The sequence below is a fragment of the Zootoca vivipara genome, chromosome 6, assembly GCF_963506605.1.
Source record: "Zootoca vivipara chromosome 6, rZooViv1.1, whole genome shotgun sequence".
In the NCBI taxonomy this organism is placed as follows: Eukaryota; Metazoa; Chordata; class Lepidosauria; order Squamata; family Lacertidae; genus Zootoca; species Zootoca vivipara.
In genome coordinates, this window is record NC_083281.1 from 26,069,605 (window position 1) to 26,095,929 (window position 26,325).

At 46.6% G+C, this 26,325-nt stretch overlaps 1 protein-coding gene across 1 annotated transcript; it reads right to left on the reverse strand.

Annotated features, from left to right (window-relative positions):
- Positions 1 to 6,245: 6,245 nt before the first annotated feature.
- On the reverse strand, positions 6,246 to 19,443 carry LOC118087282 (epithelial membrane protein 1-like). The gene is made up of 5 exons (XM_060276520.1): positions 19,403 to 19,443; positions 15,549 to 15,779; positions 12,164 to 12,310; positions 10,197 to 10,322; positions 6,246 to 6,948 (listed from the first exon to the last, which is right to left on the reverse strand). Exons 2-5 carry the CDS (start codon positions 15,727 to 15,729, stop codon positions 6,908 to 6,910), a joined length of 495 nt encoding a protein of 164 aa, XP_060132503.1. The 5' UTR covers positions 15,730 to 15,779; positions 19,403 to 19,443; the 3' UTR covers positions 6,246 to 6,907.
- Between the last annotated feature and the right edge of the window lie 6,882 nt (positions 19,444 to 26,325).

Sequence of the window (26,325 nt, forward strand, 5' to 3'; positions counted from 1 at the left end):
CGATAAATGCAATACCCTTTGGTTGTCCCACTGGAGAAAGGCAGCATTGGACACCTGCTCAGGCCCACACCTTTGCTGGGATCGGAGAGCTTCCTGGTCCTGCTGCTCCTCCTTCAAACCATTAACTATTTACTGGCCTTTTCTGAGTCTGCTTCCCTTCTAGAGGGGAGATTACTGATGGCATTTCCTAACATGAGTACGCTAAGCATAGGTGAAGGCAACCAAGATAAGCCCCTCTTCCAGTGAACACATTTGCTTACCCTACGTCAGCTCTCCAGACCAAAAGCCTCCAGCTCACAGCTCACAGCTCAGTCCTTCTCTCTGCTTCTCCATTGCCCTGTCTTCAAAGGTTACAACACACAAGCAACTTGCAATAGACCTTCAGCATTAGCAAGAGGAAATGGTACAAGCCATCGGGATTGCCACTGTGTTCCAGAAATGATCGAGAAGCCATTGACGAACAGCAAGGCAAAAAGTGGTCAGAGCAGCAAAGGTTAACTTCTCTGAAGTCTTATCCTGTGTTGGGGAGACCACTGTCGCAAATTCATTCACGGCGCTTTAGAAGAAATGCTCATAAGTTCCAGGTTCTTTAGTGCAGTATATTTATTGTGAGCTATACACAAATATCTACAGGCTATGATACACGAGCAGTTCATACAGACAAACGGATACCTGGCTGCACCTTAAGGCATGTAGGAAAACTTCTCTCTCTAAACCTCTCACTGGCCACACCCTTCTACACCACACTCACTGCTGAAAGGGTTCCCTTTTAAACCGATGACAGCCAATCCACTGACAGCACATTACTAATCAGGCATCCTGACCCAGCCCGTGCAGGAATTTATAATGGCTAAAGCTTTGACTTGCAACATAACTCCCCCCCCCCAGCCACAAACTGCTCAATCCCCTGAGGCCCTTTAGAATAATCTGCCCAGCAACCCCAGGAGATGTCCTGCTATCCCTTCTGCAACTCGTGCTTTCCTTGAATAGAGTCTGCTCTAGTTACACTCAGGGCTGCAGACTTACTATCTCACACAGCATTCTGTGGATTCCAACAATCACCCCATCTCAATCTCCCATAAGGCACCAATTCTCATATGGAAAATCCACCAGTCTATTCATTTGTAAAAAGAGAAGTGTGAATTTTGAAAGATGTTTTGGTTTGTGCATTGTTACAGAAAGTGTGATTCAAATGCAAACTGAATCAAATCCCCACCCCTAGGGCTAACTTGGCTATCTCAATCCTTATCTTTCCACTCTCTGGCGAAGTTGGACTTGTACCCAAGGAGTTGTGTTTTGTTAGGGGACGTCCTGGAGCTTATGCAATTTGTAGCTCACTGTACTTTGCATCCGTTCTTGTTTGATTATCCATTCAATTTATATCTCACCCTTCTTCCCAAAGGATTTGCCCTCCCAAAGCATTTGCCCTCCCTCCTGGCAGCGGCCTTTTGGGGCACATATGTGTGCATGCTGGGCAGAAGCACGGCACGGCATGGAAGGTCAACAGAACCCACTGATGTGGTGGTCATGTCGGATTACTATGAGGAATGACGTAATATGAATTATGCCATCGTGTCGATGAACGCATCTGGACTGGGTGTGATTCAGAAGCATAAGTTTCTGATAGAATCCCACAAGGCTATGCACCTTCCCACAGGCCTCTGTGCTGTCTGCCATTCTCTCTAAAGTCTGACAAGCCACGTATTCACACAAACCATTTGCTTATGGATTCAATGCAATGGATTCAATGGATTCAAACTACAAGAAAGAAGATTCCACCTAAACATTAGGAAGAACTTCCTGACAGTAAGAGCTGTTCGACAGTGGAATTTGCTGCCAAGAAGTGTGGTGGAGTCTCCTTCTTTGAAGGTCTTTAAGCAGAGGCTTGACAGCCAACTGTCAGGAATGCTTTGATGGTGTTTCCTGCTTGGCAGGGGGTTGGACTGGATGGCCCCTGTGGTCTCTTCCAACTCTATGATTCTATGATTCTATGCTTACCTACCAGGCACCCTTCCTTTGTAGCATAAAGTAGAAAGTGTTGATGTAGCTCTGTTACTCTTTAGGTAGATTTTATGGTCAGGAAACCAGTTCTTAACATGGGGATGATAAATACCTATCTTTCCCTTTCCTGGGGTAATCACCTCCGGGATGTACTAAAGTGCATTGCTGACTGCCTCCTGTTTTTTTGTTTTATTATGCATGCATGTTTCAAAGGAGTCTTTGTAGTGTAAAGTTCATTATTACCTTACTCTGCCCCACTTGGGGATACTTTTTGAAATGACCAGAGAGGATTTGATTGGTTGTTACGTATGCTGTGTTGAAATTCCTTGGTTAATAAAACACCTGGGCCTGTGAGTGGGGGCAGGGCCGTTTTAAGCATATCTGGTGCCCTGGCGCCGTGGTGCGAACTATCCCTCCAGCGCCCCCCCCCCGTTTCTGAGCGTGTGGCTGTCTGGCGGGCACAGCAGCATGGCGCCCCCCCCCGGCGCCCCGGCGCCCTGCGCCACCCAGTCTTGCCTTAGGGCTGGCCGTGAGTGGGGCTGGCACTTGCTCCCAGAGGTTCTGCTGGTCAAAACCTCGTGTCTGTATCTTTTAATCTCAGAATCCAATTCTTCCTTTGCACCCGGAATGTAACACACTGCACCAGACCAGCCCTCATAACCAGTGCCACCGGGCATGTGCACAAGGTGAGGAGGGTTTGCAGAGCCCATGCAGAGCTACTGGAGCCAAGCATGGCTGTTCTGAGCCCTTTCCTGCCCATGCAGGGAGGACCCGATACGGCCCTTCACTGGCAAGTCCACCCCCCCCCCGACACTGGCCAGGCAACCAATTAGTGAGCGGGCTGGGGAAATGGTGACGAGACTAGGCTGGGCTCTGGGACCCAGAAACACCCAACTGCAGGCACGGTGGGATGGGGATTCCTGTGAGGGGGTGCCTAGCTTGTGCCCCCTGAAAATCATGCACCCAGGGCTACAGCCACCTCTCCCTCCGCCCCCCACGCTAAGCCTGCTTCCTGGGTCTGAAATTCCCCATTTCTGCTTTATGTAGTGGATGAAGAGGAGACATTGACTGCTCCCCTCCCCACACACATTGGACCTCCCACACATTGGACCTCCATCTCCAAGCAGCCTGTTTTGCCATCAGCCCGAGAGGCATCACTGGCAGCTATTGATCCTCATCGATACTCACTTGTTAAGATAATCTACTGCTAAAGCATTTGGCAGTTCCAGAAGTGGCCTTATGCAGGGCTCATTTCCTTTTAAGGAGAGAGTGCTGAATGCTTGCAAAACTTTTTGCAAAGTCTGGATAGTTTCCATATACATACTCTTTGTGACTAGGGATGGATGAAGCAACAAATTTCGGTGTACAGTATTTCCGTTTGTCCAATCTTCCGTTCAGTTCAGTTGGAGGGGAGTTTGTACCTTTGTAACCCATTTTTATTCATTTACTTATTCAATTTATATCTTGACCTTTCTCCCAAAGGATCATGGCAAGCCCATCGACAACCACATAACCCCTTCTCTTACAATCAGAAAAAATATGCTTTATGATTTTAGCCTAGTCTTTTTGCTTCTTATTTTCACCCACTAAGGTAAAGGTAAAAGGACCCCTGACCATTAGGTCCAGTCGTGACCAACTCTGGGGTTCCGAGCTCATCTCGCATTATTGGCCGAGGGAGCCAGCATACAGCTTCCAGGTCATGTGGCCAGCATGACAAAGCCGCTTCTGGCAAACCAGAGCAGCACATGGAAACGCCGTTTACCTTCCTGCTGTAGCGGTTCCTATTTATCTACTTGCATTTTGATGTGCTTTCAAACTGCTAGGTTGGCAGGAGCTGGGACCAAGCAACGGGAGCTCACTCCGTCACAGGGATTCGAACCGCCGACCTTCTGATCAGCAAGCCCTAGGCTCAGTGGTTTAGCCCACAGCGCCACCTGGGTCCCTACTTTGTCACCTACTAAAGGTTTGCAAAGTTTGTTTTGAGCCTGCATTGTTACCCATTTGAGCCAGGTGGAGCCTCACTGAGAAAGACTCCCTTCCTCAGCAAACCCACACATCCTCATGAAAGCAACAAAACAACAACTATGAAACGATGGGGAAGAGAGAGGCTTTGCTCCTTCTGGGTGCATCATTCCCTGATGTCTAAGAGCAGAACCAGGGCTGCAAACTCCTTCTTCTGCCCTCTTAATCAGACTGCCTCTAGAGGTTCAAATATTTGCTTCTGTTCTAGCTTTCGCCAGAGCAGGCTCTATCTGTGACACACCCTGTCTAAGAGCTCCAGCACAAATACAGGATGGGAGGCACCTGGCTTGAGAGCAGTACATGTGAAAAGGATCTAGGAGCCCTGGTAGACCACAAACTTGACATGAGTCAACAGTATGATGCAGCAGCTAAGAAAGCCAATGCAATTCTGAGCTGCATCAATAGGAGTATAGCATCTAGATCATGGGAAGTAATAGTACCACTGTATTCTGCACTGGTCAGACCTCACCTGGAGTACTGTGTCCAGTTCTGGGCACCACAGTTCAAGGAGGATACTGAAAAGCTGGAACGCGTCCAGAGGAGGGCAACCAAAATGGTCAAAGGCCTGGAAACAATGCCTTATGAGGAATGGCTTAGGGAGCTGGGTATGTTTAGCGTGGAGAAGAGAAGGTTAAGGGGTGATATGATAGCCATGTTCAAATATATTAAAGGATGCCATATAGAGGAGGGTGAAAGGTTGTTTTCTGCTGCTCCAGAGAAGCGGACACGGAGCAATGGATTCAAACTACAAGAAAGAAGATTCCACCTAAACATTAGGAAGAACTTCCTGACAGTAAGAGCTGTTTGACAGTGGAATTTGCTGCCAAGAAGTGTGGTGGAGTCTCCTTCTTTGGAGGTCTTTAAGCAGAGGCTTGACAGTCATATGTCAAGAATGCTTTGATGGTGTTTCCTGCTTGGCAGGGGGTTGGACTGGATGGCCCTTGTGGTCTCCTCCAACTCTATGATTCTATGATTCCACGTTTTGAAGCTCAAAGAACATAAGCTTCATGGTGACAATGGTGTGTTAAATGAAGAGAGAAATCTGCTTCTCCACTTGTACGTTTTCCACTCTCATTCTAAAGAGCATTTAATGAAACCCTGGAAGTATTTCATGTCCTTTTCATTGGAGAAGTGTCATTTTGCACACATTAGTCACTGAAAGTAAAATAAAGCGTTTGGTTTTCTTTTCTTTTAAAATCTATTTATATAATATTGGTAATGTCAATGTGGTGGTGGTTGCTTAGTTTCCAAAATACTTCCATTGGAGGTAAACTTAGAAAGCTCACTCAGCGTGCCTTCAGACTGTTGCTATTTTGCAGAAGGGATTCAAATATGTACTGTACATATGTACTGGATCAAAGTGATATTTCACTCTAGCACAACCAAATCAGAATGGATGCCAAATTTTGTAAAGAGTTTAAGATAAAGCTTATGCAGGTTTCTGTCTTGTATTTCAGAATATATTGGTACTTAATTGGGGGAATGGATGCCAAATAAAAACTAGACATAATCGAATCTCCATGTAAGCTTCATGCAAGCATACCAGGATGGAAAAAGTAACATTCATCTCTGCATATTTTAGAGACATAGGAGAAGTTCTGTTGCTTCTGAAGTTGCAGAGAATTAGACTTCCTGTTTCTAAATCCAAACTCGCGATTCTGCCCTCGTAATCAGGCTAATGTCCCAGTTTGGGAATTAATGCCTTTATGTAGAAATATTTTTCTTCTGAGAAAACTTCTTTAAAAAATGAATCTGTGGTTCTTGACTCCAATCCACATTGCGCACATAACTAGAGTCTGTTCCCTGTGTTGTGTATTCATAACATTTGCTTTGCATTCTCTTTGTATCAGGTTAGTTTTTGTTGTAACATCTAATTTATTGTCTAGTCCAGTGTTTCCCAAGCGGCTTTTGGACTACTATTCCCATCATCCCTGATGGGGGTGGGGGTGGGGGGTGGCATTAGCGGTTTTATTCCAAGAGCAGCAAGTTTGGGAAACACTGGTATAGTCTCTTAAGAATGTAATCTATTTGCCAAAAAAGAAAAGAAAAAAAGAAGGTAATCTATTTTATGTAGTAACCACTGTGAACCCAGTTGTGTGTGTTTTTGTACAGTTTTTTAGAATTCTATATTTTTTACTGAACTGTTATTTTGAAATCATAATATTCTTAATAATATTCCTCACTACCCCCACAAAATGAGCAAGACAAGTAGAAGACTACAGAATACAAAATACACAGAATATGAAGGCAAGAACTCAGAATATAATTTAATCCATAGACCATTCTTTTCTGATGGATGCATTGAAAAAGCCTGGTTTACTCATTCCTTGACTTTAACCCAGGCCCAGCCATTGAAGGAATATTTCTCTGTTGGAAGCCGCCCAGAGTGGCTGGGGAAACCCAGCCAGATGGGTGGGGTATAAACAATAAATTATTATTATTATTATTATTATTATTATTATTATCATTATTAATTCTTAGATCATCATATGTTTGGCAGATACTATGCTGTAGATATTCTTTAACCTCATTTTTAATAATAATAATAATGATAATAATAATAGTCTTCGTTTGGGGAAGGAATGATTTCCTAGCCACTCTGCTGCTCTCCAGATGTTATTGGACTCCAACTCCCATCAGCCTCAGCTAGCAAGGTCAAGAATGGAAATCGTAGTCCACTAAAGCTTGGAGGCACATCGCTGGCTAGTCCTGTTCTACAGTATTCAGGGAAAGGATTCCAATTTATTATGAAGAGGCCTTGTTTCCGTTTCCTCCCACTAAAGTATGGTACATTCATTTCCCCCAGTCCAGGCTGTGTCTGTGCCCCACCCTATCAACATAACTCTAAGTGTCAACTGAAATGGTAGCAGCCTTTTCTTCATGCTCATGCTGACCCAGCAGTGTCCAAGGGGAAAGACAGCCCACCTGTCAGGAGAGAAAAGGGGCTGATTACGGCAACAGGGGGAGCAGAATAAAACACCACCCAAGATATCTGGGTGCCCTGACTCTTGCTCATCAGTGGGGACACTCATCCTCCAAGACCTTCCACAGAACCACACTGATTGTGCATTTTGGAACTAGTCGTGGGCAGAAGTGGAAGTGTCTAGGAGTGGATGGATAAGCCCATCTGTGCTATTAATGCTATATCCCATCTGTGCTATTAATGCGTAATCCTGTTCCAACCCATTTTCACATCAAACTGTAAATTATCTATTTTAAAATAAAACGTAACAAGAACTAACGTGTATCCACAACATACATATATAAACATACATACATATATAAACACATAGCTTAGGTCAACATATGCATTACTAAAATACATATTTTGATGTATATGTGCCAATTTTTAATGCAAGAGACTTCTACTGATGTCTTCCATGGGCACATGGGATCCTTGAACTATTGGGGTAGTGTTGGATTTGATCGTAGGAAGCAGCCATGCAGATACATGCCTTGGTCCGTGTGTGTGTGTGTGTGTGTGTGTGTGTGTGTGTGTGTGTGTGTGTGTGTGCCATTATACATCTATCCTGTGTGGCAACAGTTCTCAGGGTCTCGGCCAGATACTTTTTCACAACCTTCTGAGAAGCTTCTGGAGCATGAACTTGGGCATGAAAAACATGCATGTTATGCTGAGCTACAGCTTCTCCACCAATCTGCAACACTTAGGCAACATAACTGTCACCATTCCATTGCAGGCACTTTGGGATCCCATGCATTACCTTGGCCCAATCACTCTGGCTTCAGCTCTGCTAAGGGGCAAAAACTGCACTGGTTGTGCCTCCCAATGACCTTTGACTAGGGTTGGGTATTGGGGCTGTGATGCTGTTGGTTCTTCTGGACATCTCAGTGGCTTTCCATAGGAGTCTGCTTACCCTTCGGGTACGGTGGCACTGTGGGTAGGCAATGCCTCCTGGCACCCTCATCCGACAGGGGCCCTGGTGCTGGGGACTGCCTGGCTGGCGAGGGCGGCTTCAAGCTCACCTCTCTGACTGGCGTTTTGGATTCAAGCCTGCCTGCAAATTGGCCAATGGCAGGCAGGCTTGGAGACAGGGCCCTCCCAGGGAGCGGGCTTGATGGGGCAAGTTAGCCCTAGTCCCAGCAACTACCTGTAGTTTTTTGTCGGATCTCCCACCCAGCCAGCCCTTTTTCATACTGTTTTCAGACCTTGCTGTGGCATTGGTGGTCACCGAATTCGTCCATCAGGGAAGTCAGCACCTGCCTGTTGGTTTTTTCCTACCTCATAGCAATTGTCACAACTTTGGCAGTCTAGGCATCGGATGCTCCTTAGTCTTGGCCGGGCTGGGGAGAGTCTTGGCCTACCCCTCCCCAAATGTAGGGAATCCCATTAAAGGGGCCCTGCAGGAGCTGCTTCTGGGTGTATGCCCAGGCAGGGGCTTGGACCTCAGGACTCCTCAAGGCGGTGACCCCTATGGGAGTCCCCCTATTTGATATAAGCCAGGCATAGGCAAACTCGGCCCTCCAGATGTTTTGGGACTACAATTCCCATCATTCCTGACCACTGGTCCTGTTAGCTAGGGATGATGAGAGTTGTAGTCCCAAAACATCTGGAGGGCAGAGTTTGCCTATGCCTGATGTCAGCATGATATAAACCCTGCTGCCGTGTTGACCCTTGGTGTTATTTCCAGCAGCCAGGTTGGAAGTAAATGGTTGACCAATGCCTATGACCTTATCCAGCGCCGTCTTAAGCGCTCCCGGCGCCGTGGTGTGCCGGATCCTCCGGCGCCCACCGGATCCCTCCACCGCCCTCCTGCCCCGTTCCGGTGCCCTCCCACCCCATTTCCCAGCGCGGTGGGTGGGTGGGCGCCGCACGCTGCGTGGGTGCAACAGGCGCTGCTGCGCGGCAGGCGGGCAGGCGCAGCTGCACAGCGGACCGGTCGGCCAGCGGGTGGGCGCAGCTCACAGCGCCCTCCTGGCGGGCCGGCGCCATGGTGCCCTGCGCCACCCAGCCTGCACGTAGGGCCGGGCCTGACCTTATCTTCCAAGTTCCGGACTGCAGAATCCGGGACCGGCAGCCATTTGACACCGGAAGTTGCGTCGATGTAACTTCCGGTGTCGCTTTGCCCTTCTATGGGCACCCAAAATGGCCGCCGCCGGCCTCGAAAGTCGCTTGTACGCATGTCAGGAAGTCCGCCGACGCAACTTCCAGTGTCACTCCACCCATCTATGGGCACAAAAAATGGCCGCCGCCAACACCGGAAGTCACGTCTATGCACTTCCGGACATGCATAGATGCGACTTTTGAAGCTGGCCGCGGCCATTTTTGGTGCCCATAGAAGGGCAAATCGGAAAGAAAAAAATGGCTGCCAGCAGGAGAAAATAACGGAGAAAAATGGGAGACGAAGTGATACGGGGGACCACTGGGAAAAGGTAAGTAAAAAAAGGGGTTTTCCCGGGGAAAACGGGAGACTTGGCAGCTATGCTATGTCAAACCTCTTGCTTCTGATGTGAATAAAGTTGTGGCCTGGTTTGATCCCATTCTAGCTGTGTCATGTCCTTCATTTACTGTTATTCGGACAGTTGGGGGGGGGTGCAGAGCATGGTCATGCAAGTCAGGCATGATGGAGTCCTTTTGGCATAGTGGGGAAGAGAGGGTGCTGATCTGAAATAGGTCCTTTCATTGATGTTAAGGGGGATGCAGGATGTGGTCCTGTAAGATAAATGTTCTACCCCACGGGGATTGATTTTGGACCCCCTCAGATATGTACTCTATCCTTCATGCTATTTAACACCTACGTATATACTAACCCCATAGGTAGCACACAAAAAATCATTTTTCTTAATCCGCAATCATTCGTGCTCATCCTCAACATGCTGCTTTCAATCTAAATTAATTCTAGATCCTGGCATCCCACCCACAAGGGTGGTTTTGGTGTTATAAAACCTTTCACCTAATTAGGGGGTCCATATTTTTCCTTCCCTGCCCATGCCTCAGGTAAATGAAAAAGGAAGCGCTCTTGGTACATATACCAACCCACAACGTCATTGGGTAGGTATGAATGCGCGCACACACACCTGCTTTCATCTGTGTTCAAATGGACACACTGTAGAGCAGTCCAAGACTTAAATAATGCAGCTGACAATGCTACGCGAAGGCAATCTTTTAAATAAAGACATGCATTTTCAACATTTCCCATTTGAAACATACTCACCAGTAATAAGGAAGAGAGGAAAGGAGGCCCAACCCAAGCCAAAAGACCAGCCATAAGACCATGCAAAACCGTTGTTTGGTGCTGTAAGCCCTGTGAAGGTGGCCATGGCAATCAGGACGCAACCAGCTACGGCAGGAAGAAAAAATACATCAGGATATAAAGCTACTTGTAAATTTAACCCTCGATGCTGAGCTGGAAGCTGCAGCTAGTGCAAAATGGAAAGGTTCAACTACTCACTGGGGTGGAATATGATCAACATATCTACTGCTGCTGAAAGAAATGCACTGGCTGCCAATCAGCCCCTATGCAAGGTTCCAAATTAGTGTACAAAGCCGTATATAGCTATATACCAGTGGGACCAAAACATCATCTCACCCCCAACATCCCAAGCTGACCACTGTGCACTGCAAGAAATGGCATCCTGCAGGTCCCACCCTATCTAGAGGTCCGTTCTGCGTGATTTTAAAATTGGGTCTTTAGTGGCACCTACACTTTGGAACTCCCTCCATTTATATATCAGGCAGGCACCTTCTCTATTGTCTTTCTGGTGCATGCTAAAGATGTCATGCTTTCAACAAACGTGCTAAAATTTTTATCCCAGCTGGTATCTGTTCTGAATCTGAGTTGATTGTGGATTATCGGCTGCTGTTCTGAGCAGTGTTTTTACATTTATGGTTGCTATTTTTCAAATTGTTTTCAAATGCAATTGTTTGGCTGTATCAGTTACATATAATGAAAAAGTAAAAGTGTCATCACTCTGCAGTTCACTTGAACACAGACAGGTGGCGATGTGAAATAAAGTGTGATGAGCTGTGGTGAATGGGTGGCTCATGCAAGGGACTGCCACAACATGCTGCAGCCGTTTCTGAGCCACCTTTCTGCCTTGCTCCTTCTGCCAGCCAAGCTGTTCATTCTACTGGCCTGTGGAGGCATAGGTAGAAAAAGGAATGTTTTAGGAGCATGCCTTGCTGAAGAAGGGGGACGTAGTTTCTGTTGGATGAAATCCACTTCTCTTTGCAGTGCTGCTTTTGAAGTTGCTCTATACAGCTCTTTTCCATCTCCAACATTGCAGTTTGAAAAAAGCCACTGGGGAGGCACTGAAGATCCTTTGTGATCCTCCTCTTCTCCTTTGCACCATAGAATCATAGAATCATAGAGCTGGAAGAGACCACAAGGGCCATCCAGTCCAACCCCCTGCCAAGCAGGAAACACCATCAAAGCATTCCCTGTTTAGGGAAGTTTTTAATGTTTGATGCTGTACTGTTTTTAATATTCGGTTGGAAGCCACCCAGAGTGGCTGGGGAAACCCAGCCAGATGGGCAGGGTATAAATAATAATATATTATTATTATTATTATTATTATTATTATTATTATTATTATTATTCCTGACATATGGCCGTCAAGCCTCCGCTTAAAGACCTCCAAAGAAGGAGACTCCACCACACTCCTTGGCAGCAAATTCCATAATATTGGAGGTGCAAAGAAGAAGGGGGAGGATCACAAAAGGATTTATGAACTGGCTCTTCTCCTTTGCACCTTTGACATTAATGGAAATGGAAGTGGAAAGAAGTATTTAGGGAGATCGCTAAGCCCTTTTCTAGGCTCCTACTTTCAACATCTGATGTTGCAGGTATTGCAGTAAAAAGCATCAGAAGTTCACCGTCCTGAGAGGCTTACAGCAGATTCATACCTTCCAAAAGAACTGGATATGCAGTAGTGGCTCCACCACTCTCTAAATACCTGGGATGGAGAGTAAGGGTTGGAATTGTACCTTTCATCATGTCAATACATTTCAGTGTGTCTACTCTGAATATGACTTAGTTGGATTCCACCAATAGGATTCCGTTTGGACTTTTCCTTTCAGCTCAAATTAGGATCTGTGGGATTTGTTCAGGCACAGTCTACAGCTTTGAGTTGGGGGGCTTGAGGTGACTGTGGAATCAGATACATATGACCCCAGGGATACCTGCAACAAGGCTGGCTATGGCTGAGGTCTTGGCCTGGGAGAGGAAACCGAACTGGAAGTCAAAAAATGTTCCACAAAGAACGATGCAAGAGACGGCTCCAGCGATCATCCCGAAGATCATGAAGGTTCGGGGAACATCCAAGTAAACTTCAAGGAAGGAAGGAAGAGAAAGGAAGAAGGGGGTTAAATGCCCATAACAGCCAGGGAGACTAACAGTAGGTGTCAGAGGGTCATCGTGGCTACTCTAGAGTAACTCCACTTGAGTCCAGTTTGTCTTCAAAGTTTATTGTGCTATTTATTTACAGTGTAGAGACAGCTTAAAACATGACTTCTCATCCCGAATCAGAATCCGGCAATGGCGTACGTCTGTTCCTACGCCAGCAAAGTAGTCTGGGCACCCCAAAATGCTGCCCCCTTGACCTGCGTTGCGGCGCTCTCCTTATTTATGGCACCGGAATGAGTGATGCCCTTTCAGCTTCCTCCCTCAGCAGTCAGTTCCCTGGCTCTGCAGCATCCCTAAGCGTCTGCCTGCATCCCTCCACCCCCCCCCCCGAGCTTTCCCATTGTTCCTCACTCTGATTTCTCTCCCCGTCCAAGTCTCTTCCTCCCCCTCTGGCTGCTTCAGAACCACTGGTGCTCTCTGTACTTGAGGAGGTGGATGTCAGGATGATGGGGGCTGGCTCCCTGTAGGGAGTCACCCTTACATTAGGCAATGCCAGAGGCCATGTCAGGCAGAGCCAACCCCTGGCAGGTGGGGATTGGCAGTGCCCCATTTGCCCTAACGGACCAGGCGCCTATTACTCAGCACCATGATTATTTTATTTATTTATGAATATCCATACCCCGCCTACTAACCAAAGTTCTTAAGGCAGCTTACAATAAGTTCGAAACACTATTTTAAAAAGGCAGCGGTGCAATCATCAAAACAGCACAGAGTCTCTTTGAACCCCAGTTCTCCAGTGTTCCAAGAAATGCCAGCCTGCAGCTGCATCACCTGGCTGTTGAAGCAGCTAGGCATTATTTCCAAATAGGTCAATATGTCCTCACTGAGTGGCTGCTGTTGTCTCTCACAGCCCCAGCCCTTCTGGCAGATGCAGGAGTTGCCGGTTCATGTACAGTGGTACCTTGCAAGACGAATTTAATTCGTTCCACGGGTCAATTCGTTTTACGAAAAATTCGTCTTGCGAATCGCAGTTTCCCATAGGAATGCATTGGGATTGCGCTCCTATGGGGGGGAAAGCACAAAAAAGGCGGCGACTCACCCGCCACGGCCGCTCTGGAAGTTTTTAAGGCTCTGGCGGCGGCGCTGTTGCCACCAAGGGCCGCCTGGCGAGCCCCGCTGCTGCTCCTGCCGGATCACCAACGACTCTGAGCTGGTGAGATACGGTGGGCAGCAGGTACGGCGGGTGGAGGGAGGCAGGGAGGGAGGGCGCTTTCCTGGGAGGCGGGGTGCTGAGGGGGCCGATCCGGGCTGGCCAGAGGGCGAGCGCCATGCGCTTTCCCCTCTCTCGCCTCGGTGGCGGCGGCGCTCACACACCCAATCCTGGGTCAGCCGGAGGGTGAGCACAGCGCGCGGGGCGAGCAGGAGAAAGTGCACGGCGCTCACCCTCCAGCCGGTCCAGATCGGCCTTGTTAGCGCCGCAGCCGCCGAGGCGAGCGGGAGAAAGCGGGGCTGCTGCCGCCTGTCTTCCCCTAGCCAAGGGGAAGGCAGGCGACAACAGCCCCCACACCGTCCTCCGGAGCCACCTGCCTTCCCCTTGGCTCGGGGAAGGCAGGTGCCGAAAACCCCCGGCAAGCAGTGCCTGCCGCACGTCGGCTCCGCTGCTTGCCGGGGCTTGTTGCCGCCTGCTTGGCAAGCCCCAGGGAACCAGCTGTAGCACAGGAAGGCGGCAAAGGAAGATCAGCTGTCAGCTTCCTGTGCTACATTCTATGGCCGCACTTCGCAAGACAAAGCGGCGGTCATAGAAAACCTCGTCGTCTTGCGAGTCCCTCGCGCAACGCAAAACGCTTTCATCTTGCGAGTTTTTCATTGTGCGAGGCATTCGTCTTGAAAGGTACCACTATACTTGACATTTCAAGCACTGCAGCAGTTTGTTTGATGGATCCATGTGCATCCCTTCTGTGCAAGGAAGGAATTTCTGACTTGAAGGAGCAGTGCAGTGTCTCTTGGCTGTATCTCAGGCAACCCCTTGGGCAGTATTCACCACAGATTTCATACTCTAAGTCAGGGAAGGAAAACACTTCCTGGCAGAGAAACAGTTGCGTTCCAAAGGAGATGTGGGAACTCACATCCTCACACCCTCGCCAGCTCCTTGTTTACACTCCAAACATGGCCAGAAGCTCATTGTGACTGCGCCAAGTCTCCCCATAACCCTCCCCATTGCAGGGAAGGCGTCCTGTCGTTGGTGATGCTTCAGGCCTGACATTGCAGTGCTGGTGTACTTGCAGGTGCCAGCTACCGCAAGCAGGAAGCTACGGAAGAAGAAGCACTTTCCGTTTTGCCTCAAGTGCAGAAACCTCTCAGTCTGGCCCTACATGTATTATACCATAGTAAAGGCAGTGGTGGGACTCACTGCTGCAGATTACTGTCACCTATTTCTTTGCTTCCCACAGCAGCCCCCACAGCACCTTTATCAAAATATGATTCCCATCACCTAACATATGTTATCCCTAGTCACACCGGACTTTCAGGGAGTTGAAGAATGATCAAGTGCCCCCCACACTACTGCATGCCTTAGAAATGAAGATCAGTTCAATCTGCTTTTGAATACCTTTAAGTATTCCTAGCAGAAAACAGAGAAGATCTTACCTGACACAACCACCCCCAAAATTTGTCAATTAAGCATGCACAAATTCCAGAGGCCCAAGTTGTAATTGTTGGGGACAACCCAGTAGTCTGAACCCAGGGCGATGAACTACCATCACCTTTTAATTTTTTTGCTGCCCACAGCAGCCGTTTTCTGCTGCACCCAGGGCACCTTTATCATAGTATGAGTCCCAGCACCTAATATTTTACCCTCTCCCCCCCCCCCACCGCCAAAAGTACAGGGTAAATGTGTTATCTCTAGCCACATTGGACTTCCAGGGAGTTTCAGAAGGATCTAATGTCCCGCCACACTGCTGCATACCTTAGAAATGAAGATCGCAAAGCCGGCTCTAAGGAAAGGCTGGGTGGCGCAGGGCGCCGGGCCGTCAGCGGGGCGGCGCATGGTTGTGCCTGCTGCAGCAGCATTGTGCCCGCCAAACAGCCGTGGTGAGAAACGGGGCGGGGGGGGCGCCGGAGCGATCTTCGCACCACGGCACCAGGGCGCCTGGAAAATTGGTTCAATCTGCTTTAGAATACCACACCTTAAGTTCTCCTAGCACAAGACAGAGAAGATATTACCTGGTATGCCAGCCATTGAATGTGACAAACAAGTATAGCTCGAAACGACAGTAAAGCAAGATTTCCAGAGGCCTTGGTTCACATTGCCGACTAGCACCCAGTAGTCTGAGCCCAGGGCGATAAGGAGGAGAAGAAGGCTGATGAAAGCACAAACCACAGCACTGATCTGTAGGATATGCATTGTGAGAATAGTCAGATCTGTACCTGAGGAGCACAATAGGGATGATGAACCTGGGGGAAGGAGACATTCACATTATTCCACATCAGTTGCAGGCTATGATTAGGGTTTGTTTCCCCCCCCCCCCTGTAAGTTGCACATGTCCTGAAAGGCCTACAGCAGATTCATACCTTCCAACATTTCTCTAATGAAAATAGGGATGTCCTATGCAATACTGCTTTTATTATTATTATTACTACTACTACCACTAGTAATAATGTTTATACCTTGCTCTTTTGACTGTTTTCCACCAGTCACTCTGGGCAGCTTCCAACATATATACAGGGCTGCCTTCAGATATCTTATAAAGGTTATAGTTACTTGTCTCCTTGGCTCAGGTTCATACCCTCCAACATCTCTTCAGTGAAAATAGGAACATCCTACCATACCCTTCAACATTTCTCTGATGAAACTAAGGATGTCTTAAGGAAAAGCAGGACATTCCAGGTTGGGGTAGAATTCTTTGTACTGTATTTGGATAAGTGAATTTGTGGATAATGAGCGGACGGATAGCAGAATGTATAACTCTCTGAGTTATACCTGAAATTGGTTTTCATGGTTGCTGAGTGAACAAAAGATGAATTAAGTTTATTTTGGGGTAGAACTTGGAACAATTTATAGTTCATCATCACTTGCATCCACCCACACAGCAGGAGGCCCAGACTCTTAACTTCTTTTAAACGAATCAAAAAAAGTCAATGGGATAGCTATAAAGAAAGTTGAAAATCAAAATGTGGAGTCAATGTTCTTATAACCTATTTATTCTAGTGCCGATGGCCACATCTCATTGATAAGATTTTTCATGCATTTTTGAACCACAGAGTTGACACTTTTGTCCAACTCAACATTCAAAGCAGAAAATCTAAACCTACAGTACAAGTGTGTGAGAGACATTCTCATGACTTTGCTTTAGATCATGCTCACCGGTCACAATCCATCAATCTGCCCAGGTAAACCACAAGAGATAACAATCCTTTTATTTTACCAATGTAAGTGTCAAATTGCTGTTTGCTGCCTGTGTAATACATAGCACAGTTTTGAAGTGTTGCTAAGGAGCCAGGAAACAAGCATACCAAGGAATGAAGAAAAACACAGCAGAAACTGTTTGACTCAGGTTCCTGGGGGCAGAAGTAGGTGGGGGGGGTTGTCCCCTTCCCGCCACATTTCTGAGGTTCTCAGAAGGAATAAAATTACCAACTAATGCTGGTAGGCCAGCAATGGGAAACTGGTGGCACTCCAGATATTGCTGGAGTCCAGCTCCTGCACCAGCATGGTGAAGGGTCAGGAATGATTGGAGTTGTAGATCAGCCAAATTTAGAGTGTCACAGCTTCCCTACTCCTGAAATATGGTCATTTCCAAGTTTTGCTGCACTGAAGTCTTTGGAATAGTATAGAGGATATCGATTAACCAATCTATCTGAGATTGATGGCTCACCCTATTTCAATTCCATGACCATTTCAAATGCATTCAGACATAGATGCTTGTCCTGTTTTTTGTAGGTAAGAAAAAAGCACCAACAGCTCACACCTAAATTGTATATAAAGTCATATCTCGGTTTTACGCCTCAGTTTGAGTACTTTAAGTTTAAGTACTCCACGGACCCGTCTGGAACAGATTAATCCACTTTCCATTACTTTCAATGGGAAAGTTCGCTTCAGGTTAAGTACGCTTCAGTTTAAGTACTCTGCAGACCATCTGGAACGGATTAATCCACTTTCCATTACTTTCAACGGGAAAGTTTGCTTCAGGTTAAGTACGCTTCAGGTTAAGTACAGACTTCCAGAACCAATCGTGTACTTAAACCAAGGTACCACTGTACTTTGCCATAAAGTACACATTTTGCACTCATTTGCCCTCTAAAAGATACATTTTTGAACTGAAACTGCACCACAAAATTCAAAGATGTGTTTAATCCAGCTAATAGCTGTGCTCCAATCTGCGTATAAATCCAGGTCTGGTTCACTTTAAAATGTGGATTGAACAAATTTCTGCTTTGCCCCTGTTATAGGTCGTATCCAATGCACCCAAGTTTAACTCAAAGCAGAGCCTTTGAGCAGAGCCTAGCTGAGTCATGGTCATTCATTACATTCCCTCCAACCTTCCTCTCTTGAAAATTGGGGTGCATGTCTTTTGGTGCCACGCGCTTGTGGCAGCCAACTGACTCATGCAAGAGAGGGACACCACTGCAAGTGCCAGCACTGGCTTCAAGCACCGGCTCATCCTCCTCTCCAAGCTCAGCAGTAGTGGTGCTGGAGGGAGGAACGGCGCATTCTGGGATCAAATCAGAAACTGAATTGGCTTCTGTAATTCCAGGATGTCCTGGGAAAATTGGGACAATTGAAGTGTATGTCATTTCAATCAATCAACCTACTCTGACAAGGACTAGTGTTGGATACAACCCTACCCTCCCAGTTTTCGTATTTCCCCTTTTTAAATAAATATGCAAAGTGACTCAGAACAAAAAAAATGAATTTTCACATCAAAATAGGATTCATAGAAATATATACGAACCCAGAAATATGGGACCCCCAACAGAGCTATGCAAAGTTTTGTGATCATTTTGCAGCACCAACCACACACTTTTCATTGCCTCTGAACCCCACACATGCATGAGTAACTGATGTATCAAACCAGGCTTCATAATTAACACCCCCAAAACTAGCATTATCCAATTCACTACAAATCATTTTGCAGTAGAATCCCTGTTTTTTTGCAGCACCCACAAAACTGAGTAACAGATACAACAGCAAAACTTTGGAGTGAATTAAGGCAATGTTGGATTTGGGGTGACCAGTAAGGCCCTCCCACTGGGCAAGTCAGCCACACAATTCTGGGCACTGCCAAACATGGCGGTTTGTGCTGCAAAACAAAATACAAAATTTTTGGCTCATCCAAATACTCTTACCCACACTTCCTCTTGTCCTATTACAGTGGTACCTCTACTTACGAATTTAATGCGTTCCGAACGCACATTTGTAAGTAAAAAAAAATTGTAAGTCGAATCCCATAGGAATGCATTGGGAGAAAAAAATTGTAAGTCGAAGCAACCCTATCTAAAAATTCGTAAGTAGAAAAAATCCTATCTAAACCGCATCCAAGATGGCGGACGGAGCTCCATTCGTAAGTAGAAACATTCGTAAGTAGAGTTATTTGTAAGTAGAGGTACCACTGTACTTCCCAGCCACACACACCCCGGAAAACCATTCTCGTGTTTCCCCCAGATTGCCATTGGTTCCAATCTATCGCTAGAGAGCAGGTTTTCCCTTGGGAAGGAGTGGGGCAAGGAGGAAACTGCTCAGACCCATGCCTAGAAAGCTGCTAGGACCTGTACTTTCTAGGCACGGCACAAGCAGAAGTGTGGATGGGCCCAATGTTGAATTTTGTGTGGTGTTAAATAGGAAGCCCAGTTTGATATATCAGTTACTTTGTATGGGGGTTGGGGAGTTGCAAAATGTTGCAAAACGATTGCAAACCAGTGGCTCAGGTTTGGAGTGAATGAGGCAATGTTGGATTTTGGGGTGTTAACTAGGAACCCCGGTTCGATATATTAGCTACTCAGTTTTGCAGGCACCTTCAGCTATTTTTTAAAAAAAATACCCCTTTCTCCCACAGAAATCTAGAGATTAATCATCTCACCTGGCTCAGAATCACTACCTCCTTTTTCCAGGTGAAGCCAGCACTCTGGAACAAGTCCCTGGCATGCTCTGACTCCACCACCCTTAAAAAGGGGTAGGAAGGGATTGGCACTGCCTCTCAAAAGGCTCCACCCCTCTGTGGATGGCCCCCATCTCTCTCCACCAAGCTTTGTGTTCTTTTGCTTCCTTCATATATTCTCTGTATGGCTGAGCTTCACCTGCTGGTTTCTACAGACCAAACCACCACTAAACACACAGGAGGACACAGGCTATGAATTAGCATCATCCCTCGCCAACGAGCTGGCACCCCTATGCCCTCCAAAAGAAAGGTTGTTTCCAGATCTAATTGCTTTCCCCATTGTAGCCTCGTTTCTCTACTATGTTCAACTGAGTTAAGACTAATCCCCATTGCCAATGGACAGGGAAGGTTCCCCTGCCAGCACCCCATCCCCATTGTTGAATATCACTTTTTTTGCCAGAATCATTGGTCTCTACTTATTAGTGGATGCGGGTGGCGCTGTGGTCTAAACCACTGAGCCTCTTGGACTTGCCTATTGGAAGATCAGCGGTTCAAATCCCTGTGACAGGGTGAGCTCCCGTTGCTCTGTCCCAGCTCCTGCCAACCTAGCAGTTCGAACATATACCAGTGCAAGTAGATAAATAGATACCGCTCTGGCGGGAAGGTAAACGGCAGTTCTGTGCGCTCTGGTTTCCGCCACGGTGTTCTGTTGCGCCTGAAGCGGTTTGGTCATGCTAGCCACATGACCCGGAAAACAGTCTGCGGCAGGGCCGTCTTAAGTATACCTGGCACCCTGGTGCCGTGGTGCGACGAATCCCTCCGGTGCCCCCGCCCCGTTTCCCAGCACACAGCGCGGCTGCCACCTGGAGGGCCGGAGCCCTGCGCAACCCAGCCTGGCCGTAGGGCCGGCCCTGGGCCAGGGGGCACTGCCCGCCCCCTGTTGCGACGCCCCTGTGCACGGCGGAGGTGGCCCCAGGCACGTGTGCCTCCGGAGAGCGGCCTGAAGCCGCTGAACAGCTGAGAGGCGTGCCTGGGGCGGCCTCCGCCGCACCCCTGGTGGCCTGGCGCCCTGGCACCCCGCGCCACCGGACCCGGGCCTAGAGACAGCCCTGGTCTGCGGACAAAAGCTGGCTCCCTCAGCCTGAAAGAGAGATGAGCACCACAACCCCATAGTTGCCTTTGACTGGACTTAACTGTCCAGGGGTCCTTTACCCTTTATCTTTACTTATCAGGGACTTTAAACAGTGGGAAACTGCAAAGTTGAATATGACGAGAGAGTGGTGCATCCAGCATTGGTCTATAGCCCTAATGGAAAAATTGACAAAACGTGTTAGAAAAAATATATACAGAAATGCGAGAGATAAGTTCCATGAATGGTGGCTTAGATTTCTCCCAGAGGAAAGCTGACTTGATTCTGCCCTCAAGACCCAGAAGGGCCTATGGAGTGGGGACAAGTTTTATGGCATATGTATCATCTCATGAACCTCTACCGAACCTATTTATATCACCATTTTGTTTTGCTTTTTAAAAAATGTTTTTAACACCACTTAATTATTCACATTTCTAAGCAGTGTACATAAAAGCAACCAACTGGAAATGAGATAATAAACTAATAATAAAAAATATATTAGATTTTTTTATAAAAAAATAAGTATTAGTCATGCACCTGAGGTTCAGAAAGAAGGGTGCCCATGTAATCTCAATTGGGAGGGGGTGTCACAAGTTTGAGACCACTACAATGAATCTACCGCTTCCACGAATTAAGATTCATGCATCTGAGCCATTAGGGGCCACCAACAGAGATTCTTCCAAAGATCCCAGTCATTTGACTGAGATACAAGGGATCAGGTAGCCCTGGACACCTTAGGGACAAAGACTTAATTAAGCATCTTATAACTGCAGCACATCCTGCTGTCGCTAAGCACTGGACAACAACAAACCAATGGACTCAGCTACATTAGTAAAGAGACAACATTTTGAATGCGCTATAAGCATGCAACACCAGGTGGCACCAGGGAGCAGGAAATTTTTAGACACGATTTTCCATAGGGTTTTTTGTTCTTTTATTAATTTCTGATTTATTTATAGTGTGTGTTTTTCCACCCATTGAATGTGAACGTATATGATGTTCTGAATGTGATCAGCAGAACATGGTTGAAATTTCCCTGCGGACATTCAATGCACATAGGTGAAGAAAAACGGGGTGGGGCTAGTACACATTGGGCATTGGAGGCGGAACCAGTGCATGCACCCTTTTGCACCTGCACAGTTCTTTTGCTTATCTAAAGAGCAGCCAGAGTGGGTTGACGCATTTACATAATGAGATTACAGAAGGCAGGGAAGGGGGAGTTTTATCCTTTGCTCCCCTGTTGCAATCCCGATTAATTTCACTCCTCCGAAGCTGCTATTTGCATGGGTGACAAAGAGCACCGACTGGTGCCGAGGAAGGTTGCCTGTTTTACATTTCTAATGGCATTCAAAGAACCAGTTTGCTTTTACCAAAAAAAATAAAATAGAATACTCCGTTTGATCCTGTTTCATGAAGAGTGTACCTAATTTGAAAGATATACCTGAGTGAAGCGTTTTACCAGGATAAATAAAGCAACCATGCTACAAAATTACATGATGTCTTGTCGTGGGGGGGGGGGGATTTGTTTCTTCAACACTCAACGTCATTTTTTTGCTGGGTTCCTTTGCAGGTGGGCATTTTGAAGCAGTTGATGCATGTCTGAAACAAAGGCAGGTTTTTGTTGCAGTTGTATGGTTGTGTGGCCCCTGCTTCCCTGTCATGCCCAACACCCTCTTGCACATGGAAATTCCAGGAACCACCTTTTAACACGGAATCTGTTTCCTTGTGCGGAGAAAGTAAAGAGAGATCTGGTGACCTTGGTCCAAAGGTGCCAACGTTCTTTTAAACAGCGTAATATTTCCTGGAAAGGGGATTCATTTGCAGGAGTGGTGCGGAGACAGCAAACACTTGTGCAATAAGCAGGTGTGTCGCCTTTGAATGGGGAGAGAGGAGCTTGAAACATTTTCTTTATTTTCCCTATCACTTTTCTTTATGCTACTGCCTTTCTTTTTCAGCTATGTAAACTGCTTGGATGAGGCTTTACAAAACTCTGTATGCATTCCTTTCACCTGCTTTTCAGCGTTGTGTTTGCTCAATATTTGACCCTGCATCACATCAAATATTCTGTGAACCAAACATGCACTTGGGTCTTTGTCTGAACATGCAAAGGCTCTGAATGTGCCCAAGGCAGGGTCACACACACAAGCCCAACCTTCAACATCATTTACATATATTGCATTTCCTGCTCCCTGCCCACCTGCCCGATTTCCAACTTGATCAGCGATGTGCGGTGAAGATCTGCAGGGAGCCTTCTACTTGCATTCACTTGAATATGGGCAGGCTCCTTTTCACAAATGGACTCCTTGCTTTATTGGAGTCCCTGTTGGTAGAAGAGGGTCAGGGTTTCCCTAACTTGCTAGCTAGGGGTGATGGGTGTTGTAGTCCGAAAACAACTAAACCTAGGAATTTTGCTCCATTTGGTGGTCATTTGTTACGTATATGGCAGGCCAATAATGAGAATGGCAAGCCTTGATAAAATGTGCCTTTATTTGGTATTCATAACATTGGTTTCACATTCTCTATGTATCAGGTTGGTTTTTGTGGTACAGTGGTACCTTGGGTTGCGGACCCGATCCGTTCCAGGGTGCCATTTGCACCCTGAAAAGTCCGCAACCTGAGTGGCGCTTTTGTGCATGCACAAAGTGTGCAGAACGCTTCTGCGCATGCGTAAAGGGCGCAAAATGCTTCTGTGCATGCACACGGGTCGAAACCCAGAAGTAAACACTTCTGGGTCTGCCGCGTTCGTATCACGAAAAAACGCAACCTGCAGCGGACGCAACATGAGGTATGACTGCAATGTCTAATTTATTGTCTAGTCCAGTGAAACGTGTGTTTCCAGCTGTTTTTGTACTACAATTCCCATCATCCCTGACACTGGTTCTGCTAGCTAGGGATGATGGGAGTTGTAGTCCAAAAGCAGCTAGAGACCCAAATTTGGGTAACCCTGTAGAGGGTTCTACTTCACCAAATAACATGGGGAAGCTTGAGGTCTGGAGGAGGGATCATCAAACCTAAGAACATTGGGGGTGGGACTTTCATGCCCTCCATTGTAGGCCTTCCCCGCAGAATTTTGGATGGAGACACCAAGTCCCAAGAATAATTTTAAAAGTCATTTTAGAAAGAGTAAGATCTGTAGTTGTTAGTGGTCCCAACACTCACTGAGAAATTGAAGAATGGACAGCATATTAATGAACATTACTTGGAGTGGGTGGAGCAAAAAAGAAATTTGTCAGAAAATGTCGCTGAAAACCCTCATTTAATGCTGAATGTAAGTCTGTTTGTAGTTCGTATTATTAGACAAAGGAAGCCATGGACCAAGAGTTGAGTGCTGGAAGGTGGAAGGGAACAAGCGCTTTAACTTCTTTCAGCAACCTAAATGCAAGTGGAGAAGAAAGGGGGGGTCATCTTGCTGAATTTACCTGAGGAGGCTGAATGTTCTGCAACTGTATGAGGGAAGGAGGGGAGCTGAGAATGGAAATTCTCTTTTTTTTTTTTTACAATCTATTTTTATTAATTTTCCAATTAAAGTACAACTATGTCACATCCATTATTCCAAATTATACAAATCCATATCAATTAAACCGAATATTATACCAAATCATATACAATTTTGGAGTTCCCATGCTTCAAAAAATTGGGGTTTTCTCGCAACTGCTTACTGCCGTCTTTATTCTAAAGTCCAAATAGTCACTCATAATCCATGATAATCTCGATCTTCCCCTGCAGTCACTAAAATATTTTCTTCTTTCATCCATTCATCCGATTTTTCCACCGCTGCTGAAATAAGCATCAAATGAGATTTCCCATATATTCATTCTCCTGTGTGAGTTTTAATCAGTCCGGCCTCCCCCTAAATCCCCATAAATCCTCTTTGTCTGGAGTGCTTTCTTCTTGCGTAGGTCTTTCAACACAAAACAGCGCCATCTTGAAAAGCTCAGATCACTTTCGTTTTCTTCTCGACGTTTTTTTTGCAGACGATCATAGTAAAATTTACAGCTTTCCGGGCATAGGCACAGCTGTCACATTATGTAGAAACTCTTAACAGATTTATAGCTCTCCTTGCCCTATAGCTGAACTTAACTTCAGATCGCTGTTCAAATTCCAAGTGCGTCACACCTCATAAATCCAAACGCTTCCAGCCGCACTCCGATTGTCCAGTTGGAGGGGGGGCCCTCTCTTCAACAGTTTTACAGCTTCTAACCATATCATATCAATAGTTTTATAGAGTCTAACTCACACAGTTAAGTTCCATTTCTCATTTGTTCCAAACAAACAGGACATCACGTCCGGGAAGGTATAAAATAACTCGTAGAGTGTATGAAAGAATAAAGAAGACTCACTTCCCTTCTCGTGGCGTCCCAATCAATCTTTCTTGCCGATGATATACTCCCTCACTCCTCACGCTCAGCAGCGAAAATTCCTTGGCAATAAACAGAGCTTCTGCCCTTCCTTTTTGAAGCACGTCCATGAATTTAAGCCCAATTATCTTCTTTGATCATGGAGATCCCGCTACGCAGGTCGGCGTCCGGGGAGCTCCGCTCCTCCATAAGTGCTTTCAGCCCTGGCCCCCCCGCCCCTTGAACAGCCGGGGTGGGTTTAGGGGCATCTGCGGGCCTGCGGCCCTCTCCGTAACCCCCGGAGAGGTGGGGAGGTTGCCATTTACTCCCCTAGCAACCACCAAATTCCTTATGAAGGTCGGAAAGATGGAAAAAGGGTCAGCCATTCCTGCGACCGGAACCGGAACCCGAGAATGGAAATTCTCAAAGAATTGCTCAGAATATTCATTCTTGAGGATTTTATTTTTCAGCTCTATCCTAAAACCCTTCTCTGTCAACTGCCATCTGGCTCAGTTCTTAAGACACTGCTTTCCTGCAAAGAAAAGAGAAATGCAGTTTCTCAACTTCTTGCTTCAAAATGTGAATTTATTTGAAGATCGTGGTGGATCGGTGTTTAAAAGCACGAGCTGGAAAAGTAACACTTCATCCTTTACAGGACGCGGGTGCATTCTGCCAAATGAGATTTGTCAATTTGCTTAGCATGTAAATTAGTGGATTCTTGTGATGTCCTGTTTGTTTGTTTGATTGATTGATTGATATGCTGTCCTTTCATCCGAGGATCACAGGGTGACTTACAATATAAAAACACAATAAAACAAAGCATAGCACGCACACGCGCACACACACACACACACACACACAGAGAGAGAGAGAGAGAGAGATTAAAAGGCCTGAGAGAAGAGGAATGACTTTGCCTGGTGCCTAAAGATATGTAATGAAGGTGCCAGGCAAGCTTCCCTGGGGAGAGCATTCCACAAGCAGTGCTTAGTGTTAAGAGGTGGCATTTGCCCTATGTTTAAACTGGCAAAGATGTCTTCCACGACATGCTGCTGTCTGAGGCTGAATAGCAAATGGTGGCCCTCCTCACGTCATATGCAGGTCTTGCTATCTGAACACAATGCGTTCTCGGGAAGTAATTTGTTAGGCGAGTGTTCACACAATTTCCATTGAGTCCTATGGAATTTTGACCCCAAAATGACAAAAACAAAACAAAAAAAACCCCAGAAAATGTTCTGAAACCTTGCCTAAGGAGGGAGGAAATGCTCGCTTTTTTGTCCGCTCTGTCCCCACCCTTCCCACCCACCATGGTGTCTGGCAAAACAGCTGTCACAAACCAGAAAACCACACAAAAGTAAGGCTTGTTTAAGGCTGCTCATTTGTTTGTCATACTACATGCAGATATGCAGATGACACAACCTTGATGGCAGAAAGTGAGGAGG